This window comes from Saimiri boliviensis, chromosome 7 (genome assembly GCF_048565385.1).
Source record: "Saimiri boliviensis isolate mSaiBol1 chromosome 7, mSaiBol1.pri, whole genome shotgun sequence".
In the NCBI taxonomy this organism is placed as follows: Eukaryota; Metazoa; Chordata; class Mammalia; order Primates; family Cebidae; genus Saimiri; species Saimiri boliviensis.
The window spans coordinates 2,711,724-2,732,942 of record NC_133455.1 but is presented as its reverse complement, the minus strand read 5'-3'; the positions used below and the strand labels follow the sequence as shown (position 1 = coordinate 2,732,942).

At 42.4% G+C, this 21,219-nt stretch overlaps 1 protein-coding gene across 16 annotated transcripts in view; it reads right to left on the bottom strand.

Moving 5' to 3' along the window:
* Positions 1–18,016: 18,016 nt before the first annotated feature.
* Positions 18,017–21,219, bottom strand: part of RIMBP2 (RIMS binding protein 2) — a 311,373-nt gene continuing 308,170 nt past the window's right edge. For 11 of the 16 annotated variants that reach the window (XM_074402014.1, XM_074402021.1, XM_010347625.3 and 8 more), the window contains one exon: positions 18,017–19,432. In XM_074402014.1, the coding sequence (XP_074258115.1) occupies positions 19,244–19,432 (189 nt within the window). In that variant the 3' untranslated portion in view covers positions 18,017–19,243. Of the gene's footprint in view, positions 21,027–21,219 lie in introns of all 16 variants that reach the window. The other 5 variants (XM_074402019.1, XM_074402023.1, XM_010347627.3 and 2 more) reach the window with 2 other exon arrangements.

Sequence of the window (21,219 nt, the reverse complement as noted above, 5' to 3'; positions counted from 1 at the left end):
TGCTGCTTACACATAGGGACACCTCTGGCTCTCAGAGTCAAATAGAATGTTTTCAGCATGAGTGTCACTCTGATGCTATAATATGAGTCTTCAGATATTCTGTGTATTTTTAAGTAAAAAAAGTTTGTGTAATTGGTATTGTCATTTGGATACAAGATTCCAGAAGCGAGGTTTAGTTTTCTTTACGTTCATTATTACTACCCAATGATTTTAAAAATCCGTTGTGTACAATAGAGAAACTAAAAATTGCAAGAGTAGCCAGGAGGGAGTTGGTGCACTTGGAGTAAGACGATCCCTCCCTCTAGGCCGCCATTCACAGGAGGCCCCATGGCCTCTACACTCTGAGTTAAGCTGCCCCTTCAAGCACCCCGTGCTGCCAGAGGTCAAGTGGGCACCTAGAACTCCAAGCTGCTGAGCCCAGCACTCTGCCCTCACCAGTTGCAGCCTCCCCACCCCCATGCCTGGGGACTTCGTGACCAGTGGCACGCCCTCGTCCCTGGGTTCTTCTCAAAAGCCCAGGGCTCCGTGTCCTCCCTCCGATTTCAGACTCATTTCTGAGGAGCTCCTTGCATTCCCTCTGTTGACACCATCCCCTGCTCCTCAGCTTTTCCTGTGTCCTCTGGAGTTGATTCTCTTAGCGGGTAAGAACAAACCTGGCTTTCTCCCAGGACACTCACAAGGCTGCCTTTGTCCCTCCTATACTTATTGTCCAGCGAGATCTGGAGGGTGAGGTGGGTGTCCTTCTTGCTCCTCATTGGTACTTCCAGACACCCCAACCCCCCCCCCCCCCCAAAAAAAGGAACCACTGGGCTTTGAATCTACTTTGCTCAGATCGTGTCAGCCACTCCCCATCCCTTTGCCACTTGGTGCTCCCCGGACTCAGAGTCCTCCTCGCAGATCGGAGCTGCTATCTTGCTCATACTGTCCGGTGGTGCTTTCGTTCTCATTCTTGGCTAAAACACCCCAGTGAAGTCCAAGTCTTTGCCTACCTGTCTGTTCCTATGTAAATAAACATGGCTAGAGGAAACCACGCAACCCTGTGTAACTGTTGTATTTCAATTCGTGATCGCAATCAGGCAGGTGTTCAGTGCTGTTCTACGTGTATGTCAAGCTGTTGGCTCCACAGCTCTGCTGTTTTCCATACTGTGTCTCCTTAAGCCACCACCACCACCTACATCCTCATTCTCAGCTGCTGCCTCTCGCTAAAAATTCAGGCAGAGCTTCACCAGCTCCCACGTGAACCACGTCTGCTCTGCAGCCTGGCGTGGCGGCCGCTGTCTGCGCCCTCCCGCTTGGGCGTATGACATTCGTTTTTGGAGGACATGGTTGTGGAATCTCATCTCTCCTTCTCTTCCTGCTTTAGTGTTTCTCCTTTCTTATTCATTCCCAAGAGCCCGCAAAACTGTTGTCATTTTTTTATGTTAAAAAATAAGGGCCTTGCCGGGCGCGGTGGCTCAAGCCTGTAATCCCAGCACTTTGGGAGGCCGAGGCGGGTGGATCACGAGGTCAAGAGATCGAGACCATCCTGGTCAACATGGTGAAACCCCGTCTCTACTAAAATACAAAAAATTAGCTGGGCATGGTGGCACGTGCCTGTAATCCCAGCTACTCAGGAGGCTGAGGCAGAAGAATTGCCTGAACCCAGGAGGCGGAGGTTGCGGTGAGCCGAGATCGTGCCATTGCACTCCAGCCTGGGTAACAAGAGCGAAACTCCGTCTCAAAAAAAAAAAAAAAAAAAAAAATAAGGGCCTTGTGGGCCCCACTGCTCCTCAACTGCTGTTCCATTTCTCTCTCCCTCTAAACTCCTGTGTTGTCTGGAGTTCTGTCCTCCCCATCCTCTCTTGAATCCAGTGTTCTCGCCAAGCCCTCCACAGTGCCAGCTGTTCAATGCCTGGCCCTCCTCCAGCCAGACCTGTTGCATGCTTGGCATGGTGTCCCTCTCTCCTGGAGACATCCTCTGCCTGGTGTTCCTTCTCAGGCCGGCCACACACTCTTGGCTCCCCACACCAGCCCGTTCCTTCTCTCTCGCTGGTTCTTTCTGGTCTCCCTAAGGCCTGCATGTTGGCGTGCCTTCAGACTCTGCCATGATATTCTTTCTGCTCTTCTGCCTTTGGTGATTTCATTCATGACTCATTTCCATGAAGATGCTTCCCAGACCACATCTCCAGGCCCAGCTTCCTCTCTGAACTCCACACTCATCATCAGCTGTCTCCTAGGCATCTCCCGTTGAGTGTCCAGCACAATGCTGCTCAGACTTCTTGGTCTCGGAACTGCCTGACACTCAGATTACTGAGGACGAGGACACAGATTTTGTTTGTGTACATTATATCTGTTGGTAATTACCATATTAAAAATTAAAACGTCTAAAAATGTGCATGCCCATATTCCATTGTCAGAATGATACTGTCAGCACACATCATATAGCCTCTGGAAAACACTGTGTATGCTTAAGGGAGAGTTAGAGTGAAAAAGACAAGTGTCCACTCAGTAACATCAAAATAATTTTGATTTCACAGAACCTGAGAAGAGTCTGAGATTCCCAGGGGTCTCCAGACCGCATTTGACAACCCCTGGTGTCTCAGTGTGCTCAGAGTTAAATGGTAATTTCCTGTAGCCCTGTTGCAGCTCAGTAATTCAGAACTCCATCCTTCCAAATATTCCTTCAGGCCAGAAACCTGGAGCCATCCTGGAGTCATCTCTTATCTCACACTTCGGATTCCTCCGTGAAATTTATCAGCTTCACCTTCAAGACATGAGTACCCATCCACTATTCCTGTCAGCCTAGCCTCCCAAACCCACATCTCTGCTTTTGCCTTTGCTCTGACTTTGCTCCATCTTCAGCAGACTAGTCAAAGTGATCAAGTCACACATCTGCTTACAGTCCCACTATGGATCCCCATCTCAGGAACACACAGTCGTTGCCAGGTTCCCATGTCCTGTCATCCCAGCTTCTCATGGGAGACTCAGTTCTCCTCCTGCCTTAGGGCCTCTGCCCGGATTCCTCTGCCTGCCATGCTGGGGGCCCAGGTTTCCCATGTGTTCCTTCAGGTCCAGGCTGAAATGGCACCAGTGCAGGGAAGGCTTCTGTGACCACCCTCTGTAAACATGCAGCCTGGAGACCTACCCTTCTGTCCTCTTCCCAGCTTCACTGCTATCATTCACTAGCATAGTGCCTAGCTTACCTTTTCTCTTACTCATCTCTTTCTAGATGGTGAGCCCCATGAGGTCCATGATGCTCCAGTGGTTTGTTCACTTTTGTCTTTCCAGTTTAGATGATCTCCAGTATATAGCAGGTTCTCAAGTATTTGTTGAATGGACAGATAAGTAATGCCGCCTATAACTCAGAAAAATAGCCCCTAGTCTTTCCTGTGCATATTAAAGTTGAAGGACTCTGCCCCAGCAGGGGTCCTCAATCCTTGGAGTACACATGATGGTCACCAGAGAGCTTTAGCTTCAGCTTCAGCAACCCCTAACAGTGCACATGCAGTTCACAGAAGAATCTCAGATGGAGACCTGGGCATGGATATGTTTAGAAATCTCCCCTGGGCTGGGAAAACCTGGGTGTAAGATATGCCAGGCAGGGACCATCCAGACAGACAAGAAGCAACCCAGCTTTTGAGAAATCTGGACTCTCAATCTCAGCCTCTGGCTGCACACCAGATGCTCTGCTGGCCTTGGGTGGTTTTCTTCCTGGGAGCCTGGAGGAATAGGTCCAATCCATCCTGGCCATGTCCCCACCCATGTGATGGAGGCAGGAAAGGAGCCCTTTTGGTGGGGCCCTCCAGCCTCAGCTATGGCAGGGCCTGGGCTACCTTAGCGTAAGTGGGCACTTTGCCCCTGGTCTGGGGCCTAGGGGCTGCATCTGGCCTAGTGATTTGCTTGCTTTTGCCTCCATGAGAGGCCAGCCCTTCCCATTCAGTCTCAGGCCCTCTGAAGCGGACAGCAGCAGTGGTGTAGGTACCTTACCTTCTTTCAGGACAGTGCAAGAATCTTCCAACACTTTAATGCCATTCTCCCTGACCCAACTTACATGCCATTGCTTTTTATTTAAATCAACTCTATTGAGGTATTATTTATTTAGATAAATTAATCCAGCGTAATGAGTTTTGACAAATGTATACACCCCTGGATCTACTACCACCATCAAGCTCTAGAGAATGCCTATGCCCTTCTTCCCACAAAGGTTCCTTCTTGCCCCTCTGCAAGCAGCTCTTCCCACCTGGACCAGATGCAGCAGTGACCTGCCTCTGCCAGCTCTGGAATCTCACGTGGAGAACCATGGAGCATGTACTCTTGCGTCTGGCTTCTTTCGGTCTGCCTGGTGTTTTAAAGCAGGGTCTGTGTATCTGTGGAAGTGGTTTGTTTTGCTGGGTGGTATTCCACTGTATGATTAGTTCATCATCTGTTTATTCATCATCAATCATTGGGGGTTTTGGATGTTTCCAGTCTTTGGCTAGTATAGTAAACTACCATGAAAATTTCTGCTGAGGATTTTGTGTAGGATGCATGTTTTCACTTCTCTGGCTGATACACAGATGTCGGATTGCTGGATTGATATAGGAAGCATATCTGCAACTTCGTGAAAAGCGAACAAGCTGTTTTCTAAGTATTTATACCCTTTTCCCTTTTTCTTTACAATGTGTGAGGTTTCCTTGCTGCACATCCTCACCAGTATTTCATGTCTTTCTACTTCTAGTCATCTAGTGGGTGTGTAATCTTACCTTCCTTTGGTTGTTATTTGCATTTCCCTGGTGAGTCATGATACCGACCATCTTTTTGTTTACTGTCGGCCATTCTTACATCTTTCATGAAATGTCCCTTCAAATCTCTTGCACATTTTTAAAGCATTTTATTGAATTATAAAAGTTGTTTATGGTATTCTGAATACAAATCTTTTGTTGTAGATGTATATTTCCCCAGTTTCTGGCTTGCTGTTTTGCTTTTTTAAGTACCATTCAAAGAGATGTTTGTACAATCGAATCTGAAAGTCTGGTGATGGGGGACCATCTGGTGAGGACTTCACGCTTAGCACTTCCTTCTCTTGGATGTGCTTCATGCAGGGTTGAACATGTAATTGTCAAAAAAGGCTGCCAGAGTTCTTGATTTGTATTCTAACTTGCAGTGCTTACTAAATAATATTTGGAATGGTATTTGGGGAAAAACTTCTTCCTTAGCTGTTTAATTTGCTAGAGAGTGAGAGAGACTTCTTTTAATGTAAGTTTGGCAGTTGACTTCATTTGTACCTGGTACTGGTCGCTATAAATAATGCCTATTTTCTTCATTCTTTTGAAATTTATTTGGCACATAGCAGACACTCAAACATTTGTCAAATAAAAGAAATGTATAATTTTTTTCTTACTGAAATTCAAACCACATGGAATAAACCAAAGTGTTTCCTTCAACTCCCTAAGCCCAGTTCCCATCCAAGGAGCAACCATTGTTTGATTTGCAGGTATTCTAGCAACCTCCCTTCTAATTTTTACTTTTGCATTTTTACTACTAATTTCAAACTGGAAAAAGACCAAGATCATAAACCTGGTTTCATCCTGCCTAGAAGTAAAGAAGGGGAGATGGCTGAGGCCGTGGAACCAACGGGACCTCTAAGCTGTGAAGGGGGAGGGGGAGGGAGAGAGCTCCGGAATATCCCTTTTCCCTGGAAAAAAATTGCAGAGGTGGAGTAAGGAGGAACTCTAGATGATTTTACGTTCAAGGATGACACCAAATTAGTCTGACTGATTTGAAGGCATATTGTTAGCTGATTTCATACGTCACATAGCTTTTTTATACTTGTCCAAATTCCAGTTGCCCTGGGTTATTGTTCCCAAAAAGTGGAAGATGATTGAAAATTGTACTCAAGGCGAAAGGGCATTTAATAACAGAATCGTGTCTTGAGGAGTTTCTGTTCTTTCAGTTATGTTGCTGCTGACTGTGTGCCGGAGAAAGACTGTTGATGCTGCGAGCCTCGCATCTGCACCATCTGCTCATCGTTTCATTCTAACAACCCAAACAAATAGGCCTTAGGTAGAACTCACAAGCAAGTCCAGTGAGCCTTCTTTTTTAACTAGACTATTTTTTAGAGAAGCTTTAGGTTCACAGCAAAATTGAGTAGAAGGTGGAGTTCCCATGTGTTCTCCTCACCCATATGGGCCTAGCCTCCCTCTATTAACATCTGCTTCCCCCTCCCCCGACCCAGGATGGTTTCCTTGTTGCACTTAGAACCTGCAGTGACATCATGATGACCCCAAGTCCATAGTTCACGTGAGGGCTCACTCCTGGAGCTACCACCAAGTTGGAGAGAATGCCTATGCCCTTCCCTTTGTGTATTTTGGATAACAGTCCTTTATTGGACAGTCTGTGGATCTGGACAAATGTATCATGTATGTGTCCACCGTCGCGGGACGACAGAGTCTTCACGGACCTAACACTACCCTGTGCTGTGCCTCTTCATGTCTCTCTCCGCTCCGACCTGTCGTAACCACCTGTGTTTTCACTGTCTCCATGGTCTTGCCTTTTACAGATGTCTTATATTCAGAATCATTTGATAGGTAACTTTCTCAGATTGGCTTCTCTCTTGGTAATATGCATTTAAGATTCCTCCACGTCTCTGTGGCTTGGTGACTCATTTCTTTTTAGTACTGACTAATATTCCACTATTTAGATATACCAGTTCATTTATCCATACCTCCGGAAGGAGTCATCTGGATTGCTCCCAAGTTTTGGCAAGTATGAATAAAACTGCCATAAACATCTCCGTGTGGGTACTTGTATGGATACACCTTTTGAACTCCTCTGGGTAAATACCAAGCAGTATGTTTAGTAAGGTAAGAATACGTTTAGTTTTGGAAGAAACTGCCTGTCTTTCAGAATGGCTATGCTATTTTGCATTCCCATCAGTAACAAGTGAGAGTTCCTGTTAATTCACATCGTCCCCAGCATTTGCTGCTGTCATCGTTCTGGGTTGTGGCCATTCTAATAGGTGTGTAACAGTGTCACGTTGTCATTTTACTTTGCAGTGCCCTGAGGACACGTGAGGTGGGGCATCGTTTCCTATGCACACTTGCCATCTCTGCATCTTCTGTGGTCAGGTATCTGTTAAGGTCTTTGGCCCCTTTTTTCATCAGGCTGTTGTCTCATTGTTGAGTTGTAAGAGTTCTTTGTATAGCTGAGATAACATGACTTTATCAGATAGGTCTTTTGCAAAGATATTGAATCTTCTTTTTAAAAAACAGGCTAGGTGGCACTTGGGTATGACAGCAATTGAAGGTAGAATGGAGGTGTCTGATGTTTGGGTAAGGTTACTGCCTATGGAGAATTAAAATTTATTAGCAAGGCCCATCACACCCTTCCTGGTCTGGATCATCCTACATCTGCAGTGGTCACTTACCCTGTGGACCTTGGGTCCCAACACTGTTAATCCACTGGCAGCTCCTAAGGTGTGTGTCGTGCTCCTGAGTCTTCTCGCTACCTCCGGGTCTGGTAGGCCTGGACCTGTGAACTGCTGGGCTTTCCTCATTGCTGCCTCTGCAGGCTAAATACTTCAAAAAAAAATCCCCTGACCCTCTTCCTGACTACACCACCCTGCTTAGGAGCCTGGGCCACCACGGTCTGTGCCTGTGCCCACAGCAGCTTCTGATGTGACGCTCCAGAGCCACGTGCTGGCCAAATGGATTTGTCATCACCATAACCCCATTCTCCTCGCTTCCAAACTGCCACATTGAAAAGCAAAATAAATTTCTGAATAGTAAGTTTGTTAGGCTTTCCAGGATTCCTCAGTAAATCATTTACAGAATCAGGCGTCTTCATCATTTCTGCAGTGCTGAAGCCACTAACCAGTTTCACTGTCTTTCTCTTCTCTCCTCCTTACCTTGATCCCACCTCCCTCCCCTCAAGGTTTATACTGTTCAATTGTTGTTATATTGGCCAAAGACTGGGTTGAATTTTTGCCTTAAATTCTACATAGTTTCAGTCAAATATTACAGAAAGCCCAAGTGAAGTATGCTTTTATTTTTTAAACCACTTTTAGAGGTACAGTTTTTTGGAAAGCTGAAATAGTAAGAAGTTTGCACATAGTTGGTTAGGTTAAATACTTATTAAATGCACTGTAGGAACTTTCTCAAGTTAGCTGTAAACGAAATTCTCTTTTCCATGATTACTCAGCAAGATAGATTGCAAGTTTTATCAGTTCCAGACTGTGTAACTTTAATATACCAAGGCTTTACTACTGACCAGTGAAGACTTACTATGGCTTACTCTGGTTACTTCTAGGCAGTGTGAAGAATTCTTAATTGAATTAACCCATAGTAAGTCTTCCAGTTTTTATTGAATTGGAGAAGCATAAATATATTTGCATTTCTCTAGTACAGATTGAGTTCCACCAAGAGCGTATGCCCAGGGTGAGGCCATCTTGTGAGGGACAATTTAATTTGACCAGGGCCTGCAGGCAGTAGCTGGCCTGGAATGCAAATTGAGGAGACATGTTCCCCATGAGAACTGGAGGAAGCTTTACTCCTGAGACAAAGAATCATCAAAACCAAAACTGCTTGGTTTGCTGTTAGAACTCCTGGTTACCTCAAATCCAGCCTCAAATCCACTTGGATTACCTAGGGATTGACTAGGTAGCTGCACCTTTGTAGTGGAACTTGAAGTGCTATGATCTGCCTCCCGAAAAGCAAAGGTAAAATGTCCCTGACTTCCCTCTAGGATAACGATGGGGCTGCGCAGTCAGGGATCTTTTCCAGATTTCCTGGTGGTAGCGCAGCCCAGAGAGTATGTGAGCCTCAGCAAATCCCCACCTTCTGCCCCAAATTGGGGCACTTTTTGAATGCGTGTACCCAAGACGAAAACCGCGGAGGCACCAAGTACTAAACAGACCAGCCCTTGTCTGGTTCTTAGAAACCTATCGTGTGGTTTTTGAACTTTACTTAATTTTTGTTATTTAGCCTGTGGTGAGGCATAGTACAGAAGTTACGTTTAACTGTAGAAATTTCCGGAACTACAGATGCAAAATAAAGCACAAATGTCTGTCACTCTGAAGAAACCATGTTCTTTTGACCCTTTGTCTTATTCTATAGATGTGCATTTCTGTGTTTGCAGAAATTTGATCACACTGTTTTGTGACTTCCTATTTCACATAGAATTATCATAGACATCTCTTGTGTCATGACACGCCTCTGTTTTTAATGAGTGCATAGTCTTCCAAACTACAAATATTCCGTACTCTGATGTTCCGCCACGGCTAGAAATTTTGGTTGTTCCTGATTTTTATTTTCCCTTTTATAAATGTCTCTTTGGTGAACATTACTAGACTTGCAGTATGATCCAGTTGATAAGTTGATACAGAAGTTAATGAAGAGAGTAACCCTCAAACAGATGTGTGTGGAATGGATGTTAACTGCTGTCCTTCTAGGACTTTGTTTTGTTGAAATGGCCGTTTCCATTATGTTCAGGAAAACTCATTTGGGGAAGAATAAACAATAAGTGTTACATTTGTAATTAATGAAATCTGGTTCAGTTTTCAGTTTGCCCAGGTTTTAAGAGAAGTTAGGCACTAGCCTAACTGTAACTGATGTCTGTTCCCAGTGAGTTGGGATCATCAGGATTGCTCTGAATATATGCCAGATAAGGGCGCTGAGGGCCAGCACACAGACTTGCTTTACTGGCACGGATCAGTGCTGCAATGCTGCCCTGCTTCCAATGGCACAATATGATGTTTGCCCATATAGCAACAAGAACATGTAAATAACATGTGTTGAATGCCACCTCTGCCTTTGAGGGTCAAGAAGTCGAAAGTCAGGACCTTGATTACCATACAAAATGGTTGCTGGGATGCCCAGCTTGTTTCCAGAAGAACTGCTGGATTGCTTTGTGCTTTTATACAAGTCGGCCACGAGAGGACGGGGAATGAAACTTAGGTGTTTTCATCTTTTAACCTTGGTCGCAGAAACACTGATAGTCTTACCCTCTAATGCCTCCCAGCGTGCTACCTTCCTGAGAGGAGACGCTAAATTGAGGACGTTTTTAAAAAGTAAAATATCTGACAAATGCTCATCTTGAAGGTATTTATTCTTTGTTTTGTTATCAGCTCCATTTTCCAGTTTTCGTATTTGAAATATTTTAGAGGAAGGAAAGATACTTTAGAGGAAATACCCCAAAACCACACACGCAACATCTCTTTTTTGGTAAAATTGCTGTGAGTTTTCTCCCCTCTTCCACACACCATAATATACTACTCTGATTTTTATACTGTAGGGCTTGCTAGTCTTTGCTTTTAATTAACTATTAGCTTTTCTTTTCCATAGGTAATGAGGTGTGTAATTAGTTGGCTTGGTGATGAGAAAGAATGCCAGTTACTTTCATACATTTCTGCTCACTTTACCAGCTTGTCCACAGTGCAGCAAATTTATTTTCAGAAGGTTTGTTAAAGCTTATAACTTGATGGAATTTAAAGTGTTTTGTGTAATTCAAAATTGTCTTTTAAAGTACTTTCTTCATTGTTGATGCATTGCCATGAGCTCCTATTGAAATGATGATTTCTTAAAATCCTTACATGGGCTTTTTAAGACTTTGTTCCAGTTCATTTTCTGGGCTGCTTTCGTTCATCAAATGCCTGATTTTAATAACTCTTTAAAATAGTTAACTACTTAACTATGAAAGAAAACAAACGTATTTTTAACTTAATGCAAGTTCTGCTTTAACATATGATGCAGTTTAACCTGCTTTCATGCATATGTGTGAATGGTTTACAGATGTGTCATTGACTGCAGATGTGTTATGTTCAACACTTCGGGGCAGCGTGTGCACATCAGAGATAGTAAGAACCATTATTTCAAGTTTCTGGATCACTTTCAAAGAGTGTCTTGAGATTTTAAGGTAAAACAGACATGTTTGTTATTTTGACACTTGCACTTAAATCCATGTGACTCGGGACTTTCTTGATAAAATGATGCCCAAAAACTTCAGAAACTGAGTATTGAAGCTGTTAAAAAAATGGTACTTCTCCTCCTTTCCCTCCAATTTTAAATTTAGGCCTATCAAAATTTATGCTCTTTTTACCAAGTGACTGAAATGATGTTAAAGTTGCAAATCTGGCCTTAAAAACATAAGAGCCCTTTACTTTTATATCTTAATACATGTCTGTTTTTCAAATGCAACTTTCCACAGCTCCTTGCTGGGTGCCCTTCTGAACCTCCATGTGCAGGTCTCTCAGAAGACCTGACCCCTGCTGTCAGTGCCACTCATGCTGTGCTTTGGGAATGTTGTAGTTTGGTTCAGACGTTCTCTCTGATCCTCTTACTTGTCAGACAGGAATAAGTATATCATTTACTTCTCTTTTCATTTTTACTTTTAAAAAGGCAGAGATGCTCAGAATTGGAGCAGTCACAATCCTTGGTTAACAAGAGTTTATCATTGACCCCTGCATATCTTTTATTTTCCTTAATAAGAAAATGATAATACGGAAATAATTTTCCTTAGTAATAAGCCCCTTTGAGCCCATCTCCCAGTCCCGGAACTCAACACTGGCAATAGTGACCATTTACCCACACATGCCACCTGCTTCTTGTGTCCTGACCTCTCTGCTCCCACAGTGGACGCTGTTGAAATGATCATTCCCTTGCCTGTTGAAAAAGTGTTAGCAAATGTACTATTTATTTTTAGTTGGTTTTGAACTTAATAAAATTCACAACATATCCTTGTCCAAATTTGCCAGTTTTTCTTTTATAGGCAGAGTTCTCTGTTTTAAAATTCTTGCTCTAACCCAAAGTCAGATATATGTTCATCAATATTTTCTACTAGAAGTTTAAAACTTTAAACCTTTAGATCAAGTTGATTTTTGTATGGTCTAAAACAAGGGTCCAGTTTCCCTTTTCTCCATGTGGAATGGATAGTCCTTTTTCACCTCCACCTCCCTTTCCTGAAGAGGGTCGTCTTTTTGTTTTTTTCAAGTCTAGCTCTGTCACCCAGGCTAGACTGCAATGGCACAATCATAGTTCACGGCAGCCTCAAACTCCTGGGCTCAGGTGATCCTCCTGCCTCAGTCTCCCGAGCTGCTGGAACGCCAGGCATGCACCACCTGGCCTGGCTTCTTGTTTCCCACTGCTCTGTTATTTAAACCTCACACGTCGAAGCCCCATAAATGTTCAGGGCCATCTGTCATTGATGGGTTGATCTATCACAGTATCAGCACCTCATTGTTTTAATTACTAACCTACATCCCGATGTCTGGTAGGACATGTTCCTTTATGATTTCATGAATTTTAGAATTTATTTATTACATTCATGAAAGATTTAAGATGTTATTAAATTGCATAGAAGCTATAGAAATATATTGGGAGAACAAACAGTGTTTATGATTTTAGGTTTTACCATGCTCCAAACGGCTTATTATCCCATTTATTTGAGTTTTTAAAACGTCTTTCATCATAAAGTTATGTAATTTTCTCTGTACTGATATTGTACATTTTTGTTTGATTTACTCCTAAGTGCTTGTAGAGTTGCCATTGTAAATGTTTTGCTTTTAAAGACTATATTTTCTAACTTTAAAAGTATATGTAATTGAGCTTTTTAATACTGATCTTCTATCTAGCTTCTTAGCTTTTATTTGTAATGATTTGCCTGTATTATTTTGTGTTTTCTATGTAAGCAGTTGTATACTCTGCAAACAATGATGATTCTGTTTTCTTCTTTCCAATCTTTATGCTTTCACTTTTTTAACTTTTCCCCATTTAAGATTATATTCATTATAGGATTTTTATAAATACCTTTTACCAGGATAACAGGGTTTCCTTCTAATTATTCATAGTTTTCTAAGAGTTTTCAAAGGCATTTATGTTGAGTTGTATTAGTTTTTCTATATTCAGATGATCATATTTTTATCTTTTATTCTGTTAATATAGTTCATGTTAGTTTAAGATTTTCTCAGATTAAATCATTATTGTATTCCTGAGATAAATCAACTTTTTTTTTTTTAATATGCCATTGGCTCTTGTTTGCCAACATGATGTTAGCAAACAAAAGTGAAAATGGGCTTATAATTTTTCATTTTCTTACTATCTTTGGTTTTGTATCCAGGTATACACTGCCCTTAAAATGTCTTGAAGGATGTTGTCTTTTTATTTTCTGGAAGGATTTATATAAGATTGGGATGATCTGAGTATTTGGTAGAGTTCTTTTTGTTAGAAAACTATCTAGGCCTTAAGTTTTTCTTGTGGAAAAATTTTAACTGTTACTTTGGTTTCATTTGTAATTATTTTCTTACCCTTTCAATTTATTATAAACCAGTTTCATTATTTTATACCTTTCCAGGTATTTGTCTATTTTTTCTAAGTTTTCTAGTTTATTAATAGAGAATTGATAATACTTCATCTTTACAAAATCGGCTGTATTATGTTCTCTTTTTAATTTAAAAGTATTATTAATGCTTTCTGTTTGTTGTGATCTTTCCAGATGTATTCTTTTTAGTCTTAGTTCAGAGTTAATTCACATCCACTTTGTATTACTGTTTTTTCCGTGTTGTTGGCTGCTACTCTGTATCTCTTCGCTTCAGTTCTCTTGTCTTTCCATCTGATCTCTTAAGTTCATTAGTTTGTCTTTTCTAGCATATTTAAGGTTATCAGTTTCTCTTGAAGCATTGCTTTGCCTGGATGTTTGTCGTGTTTCCACTGTAATTCAGCGCTGTCTCTCTAGAGAGCCGATCCACAAGTTCTTTAGACGTGTTTTGTTTTGTTTTAATTTCTAAGTTACTGCCATTGGATAGTATAACTGCCAGGGTTAATTTACCATGTTGTCGGAAACCAGGGCTCCTAACATGAACCCCAAGTTTTTAAAAATAGTAACCAAGCTTAGTTGTGATTTTGTGATCTAACTAGCACTGTGATTAGTATTTAGTTTTGTAACAAGTTCTTTCTGTTACTCAGCTTGGTACCCTTAGCGCTGCAGATAGAATAGGTATTTTAATCTTTTCTGTCTTCATTTCCAGGTTTTGAAATGTAATACATTTGATAGTAGTGCTATGAGACAGTTGTCCACCTGTCTCTTGTGTTTCTGCACGTCTCGTGAGAAGCAGTACTGACTACCTTTGTCCAGATGATCTTTGTGAGGATGTTTGTACAGCGGGCAGCCCCAGAAGATAGAGATGGTGTCTCCTTCCAGAGCAGAGGGCAGGCATGCTTACAGGCCAGGGTCATAAAAATAACATCTTGCTTCAGGGCAAAAGTCGGACAAGGTTACTGCCCATTATAAAGAACTTGGTGGTCCCTCAGCCCAGGTTTCCATGCTGTGTGTGTGGCATCACCTGGTCTCATTCACTTTGCGCCTTCAGAATTAGAGCTTGGGCAGCTGGCACCAGTGACACTCGTATTGCTTCTGGACCTGTCTTCTGCCCCTGACACAAGGGTCTCATGTCTTGTTTCCTGTCCCTTATTCTGAGACCATGTGTCATAGCCCTTTAGTCTGTTCCCTCTCCTTCTGCTCTTCCCCTCCCTCCCTCTCTCCCCTCAAGTAGGCGAGGGCTATACATAGCCCAGCCGTAACTGGGCTAGACCAGTGGCCTGGCCTGGCCTGGCCAGCTGGCTCACTCTCCTGCTGGGCAGCTGCTTCTCCAGGACCAGTGCCTGCACAACTTACCTGGTACCTGTCTCGCTGCTCTGAAGCCTCCTGCCTTCCCCACCTGGTTCCCTGTGCACTGGCACGTGTGGAAAATCACAGTCCCAGGGGTCCCGCTCTCTTTCCCCACGCCTGTGGAGTACACTCTCCAGGGCTCTGTCTCTGGAATGGGCGCCTGCATCTCACTGTTCTCTCCCTGCTTCCCACTAAGTCCCTCCGGAGTCGCTGATTTGGATGGGGAGAGAAGCAGCAGCACTTGGGCCTGAGAGACAGGAAGGACGGCTGCGCCCTGAGCCCCGGGTTCTCGCGAAGGGTAGACCACCTGCCTTCTGACCGCTCCGAGGAACGAGGCAGGTGAGACGGTGCCGCGGTTTCTGCCGGAGCCTTGCACGCTCTCCTCTCGCCTCACAGCATGTGGAGATTATTCCCCAAGTGAGCCCAGCAGTCTCTACAAGGGCTTTACGGGAAAATCAGAGGCGGCTGTTTTGGTGACTGCTCATCAAATGCCATCAAAAGGCAGCGTTGTTGTTTAACCCTTTGTCCTCCTATCTGGTTTCCTCCTACTCCAGCCCCAGAGAATGCTTGTAGGAAGGGACTAGTGACAAGCTTCGTTATTTTCAATTTATATATTTACACGTATCTTATCATCATTCTGATAACTAAGTGGCATTCGTATTGTGAAATGCAGAGCGGTAGCAAGGCTGGAGGCAGACACCAGCTGTGGTAGCTGAGGCCAAGCGAGCAGAGAGGGTCTGAGTGCCCGAAAACAGAGAAAGGCCAGAGAGGGCTGAGGTGCAGATGGGCCACCTGCGGCACCGGTGGGGCACACAGAAGGGTCCTTGCACATTAGCAGAGACGCTGCTTGTGAGGGGGCCTGTGACCAGTAGAGCCTTTCCCCCAGGTACCATTGTCACAGTCATGTGTCAGTTACCTTTTGAATATTTCATGTTGTGAATAGCTTTTATTTCACTAGACCGCTATGGCATTTTTTTGGTGAATTTATCACTTTTTGCTATTATAACAATGTGATACATTTCTTAGTTTTCCTTGCCCTAGATATCCTCATTTGGAGTCCTAGAAATGAGATCCAGTTGAAGGACATAAACACATTCAAGGCTCCAGAAAGTCACTTGGCCAAGTGCCTAAGACACACGGTAGACTGCAGCCCCACAGCAGGGGCCCACGTCCTCCCCAGTAGCAGCAGTTTCACATTTGGATTTTGGGTAACCTTGGAGTAGAACAGTTTTGCATGATTTTTATTTCTTCAGCTAGTGAAGTGGGGCATGTTATGTTTGCTGTATGTATTTTGCAGATTCCTTATTGGTATCTTTGGGGTGAGGTTCTAAAGGTGGCGAAGGCCCCTCCCACGTGTGTAAGTGGAAGCCCTCTGCCTGGGCCTTCTCAGCACTCTGTGCATAGCTCCTCCTGCTCCAGGGAGTGTTTCCAGATGGCGCTGGATTTCTTTTGCATTCCTGTATTAATTCATCTTCTCTTTTAGAGACTTTGGTTATTCCTGTTCTAACATAAGCTCTATGCACTGTGTGGGAGTCCCAGGCATCAGTTCTCTGTGATGAGTGGGGCTGCAGGAAGGGGTGGTGCCAGGCTGGCAGTACCACGGCCTGAAGTCAGGCTGCACCCATGAGCTTGCACGTGGAGGTACACGGAACTGGCCAGGGGCTCGCTGTGTCATTTTCTTTTACCCATATGAAAGAGCACTTCACATAAAATGCTTTTCTTTTTAAAATTAAAAATTTGTAGAGGTATATCTTTTTTTTTTTTAATATGAATGAGGCTTTAAATGTAGTTTTCTTTCTTTTTCCAAAAGCTTCCATTGAGTTCTAGTCTTTGCCAATATACCTGCAAACAAGCTTTATTTAGCAGAGCTTTTCCCAAGAACCAAGTTCATCACTGCCAGACCTCCTTTACCTCGGGGCCACAGAAAAAAAGGTACAATAGAAATTTCTGGAAAATTGGAGCTTTTTGCATATTTTTTTTTTCAAGTGCAGCTTTAGATAATTTTCAAGGATAAGAAAATACAGTAAAGCTCGCTTGGCAGGAGTTTTGTGTTCTAGTTTAAGCAAATGGTTAAAAGCACTATTTGAAAAGTGTTAGCAAGAGAATAGAAAAATGTTTATGTGAATGAAAACTGCAAAACAGAATCTGACAAAAGAAGTTTCTCATTTTGAATATACCTAGGCAAGTCATAACAGAAAATTAAGAATTTAGTTATAGTTGTGGGTTGTTCAGTGAAAATTGTGCCTCTCCGGGTCAGGATGAGAATAGGAAGGTCATTGTGAATGGAGAGAATCACTTGCTTTCTGTGGCTGGGGAGTGGGAGCAGCAGAGGCAAATGGACGGTAACGTGGAGGTCGGGGCAGGTACTCACTTCCTTAGAAGCAAGCCGGAGAAGGGCTGAAGCCCTTTCACTGGAAGAGGAAAGTTTCTGTTCTTTGAGGACTTTGTATAATTTGCTCTTTGACTTTTAGACTACTTGTGAAGGCAGAAAGTGTCACTCACACTGCTAATGGAGAGCTTCATAACTTGTTTGGTACAATTTTAGGACATAAAAGGAAAACATGGCTTCTCTCATCATCACTAGAAAAGAGAAATGACAGAAGTGACTCTCAGCTGAGTTCATTTGGGAGGGCGCTAGGGCTAGAATGAGCGATGACATGCGACTTCCTTCACCACTTTCTTGTCCTTGGGGTGGGTGCTTTGGTTTTAGGAAAGTTGTGCTTATAAAATAAGGGCTGGGGGGAGAGCTAAGACCAGCTCATTACTTCAGGTTTGCCTCCATTTTCATACTGTGTGGAACTGGTAAATGTTTTCAAAAGATTAAGAGAAACATTGGTTCTGGATGCTTTTTGTTATCTATTCTTCAACTTTTCCTATAAATACAGGTGAAAACATATTATGGTAGCAATTATAAGAAATTATAGTTTCGTGAAATTAGGTACTTGAACTGTATTTTCATCTTGCCATAAGTGTGTTGCTTTTACCTCTTTTTGGAAAAAACATCTGGTTATTTGGCGAATTCTAACATAATTAAGGCTTTAGGAAAATTCTGTATAACTGGGAAGTTAGTTATATTTGGTATATTATGAAGTTATATTTGGTATATTATGTTGCGGTAGCTGTTCATTAATTTCACTTTAATTCTAAAACTGCCACAGGGAATTAGCAACTTTTGTTTGAATTCATCACGGAAGTATTTATACTGACTCGTGTTTGTCACTGAGTAGACTGTTAAAGAGAGTCACAACATTTTGTCAATGGCTCCCAAAACACAGACCAAAATTATTTTAAAAATAGTCCCAGAAGCGGTAAAAAGTTGTGGTGATTTTGTAAACATAAGAGAAAGCAATTCAGTTATCCTGCTATGAGAAAATGTTTAAAACAAAGAGAAGAAACAGTGTTGTATAAAATAACAAATTTTATTTCTAGAAAATATTTTACACTAACTGTACACATGCACACACCCACACAGAGCTTAACCACACATTAATTTCCTTTTAATAAATCTACCACATACTATTATATTACAATTTATAATATAGATTTTGAAGACACAGTGGGGAAAGCTTTGTCATTCATTTATAAACCGTCCATAAATTACAAAAGAAAGGCAGTCTGGAAAGTATGTATAAAGAGTAAAAACAATTTACAAGTGGACAAAATTACAAAATAGTAACCATCAAATACATCTGCCAGCAACTTTGTAAGTCTTTTGTTCAAATGCCAATGATGAAGATGATGGGTATGGAATCTGGAGCAGATTTAAATTTAGTATGTTTTTGGTGTGGCTTATGCATTATGTGAATTCCTTGTGTGCCATTCGTTGGTGTGTATTTGGGTATGGCATTTTGACAACAAAAGTAACAGAAAATCATGCCACAAAATAGACCATTAAAAGCAATGGAGACTATTGGCTTTCTGGGAGGTTGGAGTACTGGTGCTTTACCAAACTAAGTTACTTTCTCGCCTTTTCTCTCTTTTGAATGATTGAGTAAACATTTTCTGTGTGTAGCCTGGCTTGCTTTGAAAGACTGAAACTAGTATCTTAAAATGCACAGCCTGTACAACTGGATTTCGAACCACTGTGTCAGTGAGGATGAAGACCACTGGATGCACGACACATACAAAGTATACACTGGATTTTTATTAGACAGTACAAATCATTGTGCATTTATAAGGCAGAACATCAAGGCGAATTAAACTAGGAATTTCAAGACCAGAGTCAAAGTGAAAGTTATGCATTATGAGGCAAGCATTTTGAGAAGGGAGAAAGGTGGAAAATCATTCCTTTAAGGGGGGATGACGAATGCACAAAGACTGGACTTACAGGCAGGGAGGGAGCTACAGGTGATAGCTATGCGCCCCCCTGTTTGTTAATAAGACATCCCCTCCCACTTCCCAAATCAGAGCTTGGACAATGAGAGCAGACTGCCAGCGGTGACAGAGGGCAACCGCTCCTCTTTTGTTCTCGCGGTTGGTGTAAAGTGGATGGTAGTGCAAAGTGCATTTCCCTACTGGTGTCAGGGGAGAAGATTGGGTGTTTTTAGGAAGTACTTGAGTCATGAAAGCCCTAGTTTGGAATTAAAGAAAATTACATAGATTTGGAAGTTGTCCGGAAGCACATGAATCATTTCACTGCACCCAGCTTTTTCAGCAGTTTCTTGCCTTTGGAAAGCAGCCCCTTTTTCTTTTTCGAGGACATTTCCCTGCCTCTCCCAGGACTACCAGAACCCATAGATGACGTAGGTGACCCCGAATGGAGATGGACTGTGGGGGATGGAGCTCTCCTTGCTGTACCTGAACCCTCAGGAGGAACCTAGTAGGTACAGTGTTACAGTTTATTGAGTGTGTGAGCGCCAACAACAGAATTCACTTGGTAACATCGCACTGTCCCCGTTTCCCACCAGGAAAGGTCAAGGGGGTTCATTTGTTCTTTTGGTTGTTAAACTGTGCCACAAGAAGCAAAAGTCCTCCCCCACAGCATGCCAGAGAGAGGACCCAGACATGAAAGTGTGGGGTCCGTGTCTCTGTCTCAAGGGAGTGCGGGGTGGCCGTTGCTTTGGCAAAGCTAAGGCAGGTAAGAATTCACTTCATAAATGAAGACTGAGGGCAGGGGAAACATGATTTCAAATTAGGTTGATAGCAAAGTTGGCCGAGTACCCATCAGTAGTCTTAAAAGCAAAGGTTCTCAAGGGGAATTTTGTTGTATCTGAAACTATTTGGTCATATAAAATCCTGATACTGTTAAAGTGCATTCCTGGGTTGGTTAGTATAGTATAGAAGTATTAGAGATGGCACACTGGTTGAAAGAAAAAAAAGAAAAAAACTAAAATGAACCTTAATTACAATCAAAGAAAGCTTAAAGGCCCTTAGTGGATGCTTTCATTATTTCCAAATAATTGAACATGAACTTTCCTCAGTAGATAGCATGGGAGTATTTCAGTATAGGTTAAGTGCTTAATCGTGCTTCAGAGGGGTAGACTCTGCAGGACGACTTTGCCTCACTTCCTTTTACAGCCAAGTATGTGCCTGAGTTGACAGAGCACCATCACTCCTCTGGCCCCCACCTCTCCAGAGCAGCTCTTGCCACGTGAGTATTCAGTATTCAGCAGGCAAATGCTATAAGCCAAGGGGCTTCAAGCTTGCTTGGATTTAAAATCAAGGTCGAATTCTAATGGAAAACACCTGGTAAAGCATCCCAAAGTACACCTGAAGATACCATCTATTCCGTCTAATGCATCATGTGAGCTGCATGCTTCATAAACTTAGTATTGCATTGGTATACCAACAGCAAATCTGTCCTTCGCCAACGTGTCTCTCAGAATGGTTGTGCTTTGAGGAGGAGCATAGCTCTCTCGTAAGGTAGAGGCATGGTTACTTAAGGAAAACACTCTGGCAGTTGGAGCCAGCATTTGGAGGTTCAGAGCCAACACTCGGCCACCCGGGCTCGCTACTTATCTGCTTGACCTTGGGTTCAGTTTTTAAAGGAGAACTTCCTATAGTAAACATGTTTGTTAGGTTGTGCTTTTTCCAACAGTGGCTAACAATGCAATATGCAGCTCTCTATGTAAACACACAGTTAGCTGGTTAAGAAATATGTTCCCAATGTCGGCCTTTCAAATATTCTTAATGCAAATAGTAGGAAACGCTTATTAAAGATGTTTTGCTTCACTATAAATTCAGTTGCTTTACAACTGAGACCAAGTAATATTCTAATTATTTAGGTCCAATAAGTTTTTGAGACATATTTCTTTTTATCTTATTTTTTTTTAACCCCACAAGGAAGCCTTAAGTCTACCACATTGGCCCGTTTAAGGTAGCTTAAGTTGGTATCTTTATCGGTATCTTCAGTTGCTCACTTACGTGAAGGCTACATTGCCTGATTAAGGTGTGAAATGAACACTCTTCTTCTGTTTCCAAGCAGATGAGCAAAGAAATAAAAATATATATATATAAAAATATAATATATAAAAACTTGCAGTGATGAAATAAAATAAAAATGAGACACTAAACATGAATGTACTCTAATAGTTAAATATGCTTGAGAAGCCCTTGGATCCTGTGAAGAGGACTGAAATCCTAATGGAGGGCAAATGACCTTCA